At 29.8% G+C, this 7804-nt stretch overlaps 1 protein-coding gene across 2 annotated transcripts; it reads left to right on the top strand.

Moving 5' to 3' along the window:
• The first annotated feature begins 883 nt into the window (after window positions 1-883).
• LOC145057004 (uncharacterized) lies at window positions 884-7518 on the top strand. 2 transcript variants are annotated; one of them, XR_013685950.1, is made up of 3 exons: window positions 884-1757; window positions 2119-2206; window positions 7414-7518. XR_013685950.1 is itself a non-coding variant. In XM_079004753.1 (2 exons), exon 1 carries the CDS (start codon window positions 993-995, stop codon window positions 1713-1715), a length of 723 nt encoding a protein of 240 aa, XP_078860879.1. In that variant the 5' UTR covers window positions 884-992; the 3' UTR covers window positions 1716-1757; window positions 2119-2408. The 2 variants fall into 2 exon arrangements, 1 of the variants encoding a protein (XP_078860879.1); XM_079004753.1 differs by lacking the exon at window positions 7414-7518 and having other exon boundaries at window positions 2119-2408.
• The last annotated feature ends 286 nt before the right edge of the window (window positions 7519-7804 follow it).

The raw sequence follows: 7804 nt of genomic DNA, 5'->3' as shown, positions 1-7804 counted from the left end.
TTAGGTCTTTCTGGAAAAGAGATGAAAAAGTCTTTTTAACTTCTTTTGTCTTCCAAAAATCAAACAATCTTTTTATTAAATATCTACCCGCCGGCAGATGTAATCCCCTAAAAAGTCTTTTTGACAAAAAACAAACGAGCACTTAGTTTTTCACAGCCAAAAGTCCTTTTTGGAAAAGAAAAAAAAGAAAATAATGTTTGGTAAACTAGTTTAAAAAGCTAATTTTGGAGTTTTTATACAAGGAAAATCAACTTTTTATAAAAGTCAGGAAATCCTGATTTTTTGTAATTTTTGGAAAAAGAATTTTTGGTCTTTAAGAAGCTAAGTCAAACACCCCTCTTGGTATATTATGTTGTTAAAAAAAAGCTTAATAGATTAGCTATGATATTATATTTTTAAATCTATCTACTTCTATCTACTATAATAAATGAATATTTTTTTTGCCACATGTCATTTTCTCCTTTATTTAGACATATGACATTTTCTAGAATTTTTAAAATTTTCTATTTTCCACTTGTCATTTTATTGTATTTTTCATTTTATTAAATTAATTAAAAATTCCATATTTAATATGTAAGGTAATATATATGTAAAGTATTTATTAGAAAGAGTTTATATATATGTAATATATTCAATACATTAAAGCCTCATTAATTTTAATAATTCAAAAAATTTCTAATTTTTCTTATAAATTTAAAAATTTCAAATTGTTAAAATTTTATATATTTTTTTTAAAGAAACCCATATAATATAGGGGTCTTACACCTAGTTATGTGTAATCTATATTATCATCCATACAATTTTGAATATGTGGCATTTTTATATTTCTTCTTCACTTTTTATCAACCAAATGTTCCAACGGCACTCAGATTCCATTCACACAAGAATTCCATCACGTGGAGGGTGCTCCGAATTGCTCGCTGCCCGTTATAGCCACACCTCCCCTCTTTTAAACACACCAATTCCCAATTCCGTATCACAACTCGAGAATCATGGAGAAAAGCTTCGCCTCCTTCACCATTATCACATTCGTATTATTCGCCGTCTCCGCCGCACGTATCTCCTTAAATCCACCGGCGACGAATCTGCCTGCTTTACAGTGTAGTAGTAATGACGAATCGAAGACTATGAAGGCTCTGCCGCGACCTGCCAGTGCCACAACCGAAGATTCAAATATTATTCTCCCAAGCGAGACGCCGAAATCAAACTCCGATGAAACAGGTCATATTCCGGATGCGAATAAGGCGAGGATGTTTAAAGTTGATTTAACGCCGCGTTCGGATTTCGCTAGATTTCATGCGATTAACCGACATTTCTTCGATCAATCTCGAATTCCGCTCCATTCTGCTCATCACCGGCGTCCTAACCGGCATTCTGTACATCCGTTTCCTCGATCGGAGATCTCGCGCGGAAATAAAGCGGTTTTGTTTGGTGAAAGTGAATCCAGTAAGGTTGATGCAGAGAATTTCCACCGGAAAGCTCCATTGAAGCGAATGAACTCCAAACATGATTACGGACATCGTCGCCAACGCCACCGATACCACCACAACCTCCATCGTTACAACAATGGCGTTTCACCTAAACATATGTTCAGTCGAGAGAAATTGAAGAGTTTGGTGCGTCAACACAAGGAGAAAAAGAGTCAGAGAGAGCATGAAGCTGAAGCTGGTTTCATGAAAGGCATCCGTAAATTCTTGAAGCACACTTTCGACTGATGGCTATGCATTCGATCAATCGATCGAGGTATTCTCGATAATGTATGTACATGAACTGTTATCTAAGCAGTTTTTAATCATGTCGCTATAATTGTTCCTGTATTTTCAAGTTTAATGCATCCGATTGAGATGTAGTAGCATAATTAGCTATAATTAATAGATTTAATCAAATGTTTATGTTTTCACCTCTCATCTCCTCTTCCCAAGATCAAATCACATGTTGCCATTTTTAAGTATCCAATGAAAATTGGAGATAACAAAAGGAAAAAACTTAAATTATGTATTTCCTAATTTGATGAACATGGTAGTCACTATAAATCGAAAGTAAAGTAACATGTCTTAAAAGATTTATCACTCTTTGCACTTTATGCCTTTATGTGCATTCTATCTATTGATCTGCCAGGTTGTTGAGCTATAAGCTTTATGGATAATGGATCAAGCAAGTCAGTGGGGAGGATGTGATCTTCATTTCCCTTCCTTTGACGTTCAAGGTATTTCTTATAAAATTCATAATTCTAATGAATTTCTAGCTTTTATACAATTCTGTGTTATAATATTCAATTACATGTTTTAGAAGATCTGTTTTAAAAGAAAAAACAAATAGATTTTTAGGAATGGAAACAATAGGGTTTTAAATTTTGTTTTTGGTTTTTCTATTTCTAACAAAAGGTTTGTAGCATAACTTTAAGAGTATCATTTAGCCATAAATTAAGAACTCAAGTCATTCAAATGTATAGTTTAGGACTAAAAGAAATTCTAATAAATAGTTAATCATTAAGTTCAATTTTAAAATAAATGGGTTTTCAACAAAAAACCACCAAATAAAAAGAAAAAAATTAGGCTAATTTTAATATTTGCGAGATTATTGGTGTTTTTCCGTAATCATCGCAACAATATATGTTAGGGTTTAAAAAGCAAGCACGCTTATAATTAAGTAATCTTGGTTGTTGTCTTTGTTTTTAGGTTATTAACTTAAAGTTTATATAATACGACAAGCATGTTTGATGTTATAATTGAACCTAATTATAAAACGTTGAAATAAGTAAAAGCAAAAAATCAAAATAAACATTTGGTTGTTTTGGCCCCATTCATCCCACCTCATATTTCTCGTCCTCTTCCCATTTTGAAATCTTTTGGCTCTTTTCCATTTCTATGATAGTTTTTGAAGTTTTTTTGAATTGTGTGGTAACAAGTTTTTATTGGTTTCATCTTATTTGGTTATAGTTTTGTATACAATTATGGTAATTTGTTTATGTTTTATTTACAACTATTGCTAAAATGCTTGTGTTTTTTACAAACATACAAAGTTATTTGACAGAACCATAAATTTCATTTGCATGTTATTCTTTAAAGGATTAATTTAATAAGATGTATTTTGCATATTTGGTTTAGAATAGTGGATTTTATCTCGACTTGACACTAACAGTGTAGGGTTAACCCCCCCCCCCCCCCCCCCCCCCCACCCCCCCACCAAAAAAAAAATGAATATTTTAAAATATCAATAAACTAAATCTTCAAATTTATAAGTTAAAAATGCAAAAATGTCAATGTTGTTTGCTTTTTTCAAAGTACAACAAAGTATTAAAGTTGAAAGTTTGGTCATAGTTTGGTTACATATTAGAATATTGTTATACTTGAAAAAGACTATTTATACTTTTCTGATTTATCTTGTATATTTTTCAAATAATTTTTTAATATCTATTAGGTATTAAATTAGAAAGGTGCTCACCCACATCACCCTTTTCTCGGTTTAATATCTATTAGGTATTAAAATAGTTTTAGCTCGCTTCTTCTGTTTCATGATTCAAACGTATATAAAGATCGGTGAATCAGAATTAGGTTTCCAAGTTAGTTTCTATTGTATGCATGAAAATTGATTTTGAGAAGCTTGGATATAATCCCGTTAACAAAATCACAATTTCAAAAATAAAGGAAAATTATTGGTTTAGAAATGGAAATATAAATGAGATAAATACAATGGAACTTCAAGTTATAAAAAAAGCATGATACAATGAAGTCGTCGAGTATGAATGCATTTTATATCCGGGAGAATTTTTTTATATGTTTGTAAATTTTTATAATTATGTCTATATCTATATAAAATTTTAAATTACACGTATATCCTTATAAAACTATAAACTCACATATATATACCTAAACATTTAATTGAATGATACTTAATAATTAAAAATTAAAAACATTATAAATTAGATTGTAAATAAATTACTAAAATACCAATTTTCAATCATTCTCATAATCAATCTCTTTATTCAAGTCCCAATAATATTTTTCTTATAAAGATGACTCTTAAATTTTTTGGTACTAAATATCCATTTGCAATTTTTCCTATAACTGATCTCATTATTCACGACATAATCGATCTACTACCTTTACTTTTTTCTTTTTATCATCTATGTAATCATGCAACATCCTTGTAGATAAAGAATGTTTCATTTTGCATATGAATCCTACATCATTTTGTGACATGGGATATCCATTTTAGATCTACAATGTGATGCCCAAAATGTGTGATCTCCATATGTCATCTAATACATTAGATATAGGGATGTTATTCGAGTTAGAACCGGACCAAACCGACCTAAATCCGAATAACCCGAAAATCGAATAAGGGTAGTTGTATGAACCGAAAACCGAACCGATTAACTAATACGGGTCGGTTCGGTTCGGGTATTAATCGGTTCGATTCGGTTATTACTTGAATAATCCGAATAACTTGTACAGGATGATTAAGGACCTAATATAACCGAAAAAGCCGTATTATGATTCTATAACCCGAATAATAGAATAACAATGTAATTTTATACATCAACGTACAATATTCAAAAACTTAACACAATAACACATTGAAATAATAGTATTTACATAGTAAATTAACATAATGAGAATTAATTTCTTACTTGAGTTTCTTGAGTTGGAGCCTAATTTTCCATAACTAGACAAAGTAGGAATTCGTGAATTCTTAGATACAAAGGGAATGGTCGATTTTTGAAAATCTGAAACAAGCGGAAGGCTCGACAAAATTAATTTCGAGTTTGGAAAAAGTTAAGAAAATTGGTCGATTTTGAAATGAAGAGAATGAGCATACGTTTTTTTTTTTTTTTTTTTTTTTTTTTTTTTTTTGTTATGAACGACGATGACAGAAGTATGAATCATGATTTTGATTTTTGTCGATAAGAGAAAGGGGACGAGGAATGCTTATTCAGGTTGAGTATTTAGAACCAAATAAGCTCTAACCTGGGTAACCCGATAACCAAATAAACATAATACAGTGCTTATTCGGGCCTAATTCGGTTCGGTTCGGACTTCTAGACCAAATTCTCATCCCTAATTAGATGGTCTAATTATATAAAATGTATTTGTTACACGGTTCAAACATGCAAGAAAGGAATTGTTAATTATAAACATAATCTAGTTAGCCATCGACGCTTATGGCTACAGTTACTCTTTTTCCAAGCTCCAAGTGTTTTGATAAATTACAACAATTTTGCATGGAATACAGTAAATATATAAAGAGTAATTGGATCAAAGAACAGTAGACGGAGCTAAATATCATGCTTCATTAAAAAATGATTGTAAATGAATATTATCAAGGTTCTAAATAACGTAAAGCGTGACTTGGTGGTAAGGTAAAAGTTAAGCTATGACAAGCCTTGGCGAGTCATGGCGTTTTTCAAGGCATGACTATTTTCTATATATTACAAGAGATAAATCATATAATTATTGATTTTTATCAAGTATATCAAGTTTTTAGAAGTGTTATATTACTATTTAATATAATAAGTTAACAAAAACTCAATTATTTTAGTCCTGATAAAAAAATCAAAAAAAATCCGTGCCTTGAAAAAAACTCGCGCCATATTGCGATAAGGCGCCTTGACACGTTATTTGGGCGCCACGCTTAACAAACCCGCATTGGATGTTTTCGTAACGGCTACACCACGCCTCACGCCATGGCACGCCTTGAGGCGCGTCATGGCGCGTTTTTTTGAACCATGAGTATTATAGCGAATTTAGTTATAATCTAATTTAAAGATTATGTTTATAATGTTTAAATAATATATATATATATATATATATATATATATATATATATATATATATATATATATATATATATATATATATATATGTAGAATTTCATTTGAGACCACCTATATTTTGTGAGACATGAGAATCAAATCTTAACCTTTGATCAAAACTGATCTTGTGCCTAAAAAATATCCCAGATTAAGGTGCGTAATTAAGTTTTTAGGGGCAGTTTAGTCAATGTTTAATCATAATAACTAATCATGTTTTATCTCCTATTCATCATTTAATGTAACAAGATGTCGTCCCATTCATCTGATGATTTTCTCAATCGCAACCAAATCGATCAAATCCTCCATAGAAAGTTATCTCTTTCACTTGATGAAATCGCAACTAAAAGTATGATATTCTAGAACTTCAAGTTTTGATTGTGAGTCTATTCAATGATTCTCAGCAGATCATCACCATCAGCATATCGATCATCAATTGATATCGATTTCCAATAGTTTTCAAGCTTTGATTTTGTTACAATCAAATCTGTGATTTCAGCAATTCATCATCATCTTAGATGTATTCTCAATTAGAGGCTTTGATTTCAACTATTAATAATTTGTTTCAAGATGTATTTTTTTCCTGCGCATTCGAGCACATATTACGTAAAGAAAAGCTGGCAACAACAACGAATCTTTGAGCTAATATGCATTCTTTCTATAAATTAATGAGGTATGTACAAAAAATTATTATTCTTAAGCAAATTCTCTTAAACTAAAAATGCACTCTACCTGTTTGATGAAAGTCCTGAATGAATAATGAGTCTGATGTATCACTCCCTCCTTCTTACGACTTAAGTCCTCTTTAAGAATATGTGTATACTTACAAAATATGAGTCACAATTGGTGAAAAATGATATAATGTTTGCTTCTCATATTAGCTTCACTACAGTTTTGTTTAAATATGATTTTGTTTTCAAACACAAAATGTTGGAGATTGATTTTAGCATAATTTTGTTTAAATCTTGATAGAATTATATATTATTATGATTAGAATAATAGTATGTTTTATGTTTTATTTTATGTATCATGATGTATATTTATGCATGTTTGAAAGATTTTGAAAGATTGGTGCTTGCATCGTTGGGAAATATTTGGCCATGTTGATGTTTGGAGCTTGGAACATGTTTTATCATTGGTTTGCCTCTAAATGATTAAATCACATTCTTGTTGATATAAATGTTGTTCTTTTTCCATCATATTTAGACAAATACACTAGATGGTGCATATATGAAAGATTGGTGTAATCATTATAGGGAAATCTCAGACTATGTTGATGCTTGAAACTTAAAGATGTTTCCTCATTGTTTTTATTATTTTTATTATATGAGTAAAAGGTTTAGGTTAGTTACTATCCTCCTTGTCAGTAGCATGTGAAGTAAAAGATGAATTTGGACTAGTTTAGCATGATGCAGAAGTGATACTTGGTCGCATCTCATCATATTTTTTTATTGCATTACATAGTAAATAGTATATTATTCTGATTAGAATAATTGAAAAACATTACTCATACGTCCTTCTGTATTCCGAAAATTAAGTTTAGAATACAATTTTGTAAATATTTATACAATAATTAATATTAATGGAATACTTTTTTGTAGGTCAAATTAATGATGGTACTGAAGAATCACACTCAAGCAATGAACTCGTTTCAACTAATGATTATATAGTTTGGATTCTGGATATTCTACATGTACATATATATATATATATATATATATATATATATATATATATATATATATATATATATATATATATATATATATATATATATATATATATAATGTTATAGTCTACTTTGATTTTTGTTCGTTGAACTACTCAATTAGTTCCATATTTCGTTTAGAATATGATACATGATATAGTGCACATATTTAATGATATAGTCTATTATTATATGTTCTATATTCATGATACTGATATCTTATTGAAGTGTACAATTCTATTTTTAATAATTTATAAGTGTAATATCCTAATACACGTTTATAA

This window comes from Lactuca serriola, chromosome 6, assembly GCF_051521515.1.
Source record: "Lactuca serriola cultivar US96UC23 chromosome 6, Lser_US96UC23_V15, whole genome shotgun sequence".
NCBI classification, from domain to species: Eukaryota; Viridiplantae; Streptophyta; class Magnoliopsida; order Asterales; family Asteraceae; genus Lactuca; species Lactuca serriola.
This window is presented reverse-complemented; position numbering and strand designations above follow the sequence as displayed.

Excerpts from the sequence above, each read along its gene's own strand:
- LOC145057004 (XM_079004753.1), top strand. The coding sequence starts at position 993 with ATGGAGAAAAGCTTCGCCTCCTTCACCATTATCACATTCGTATTATTC.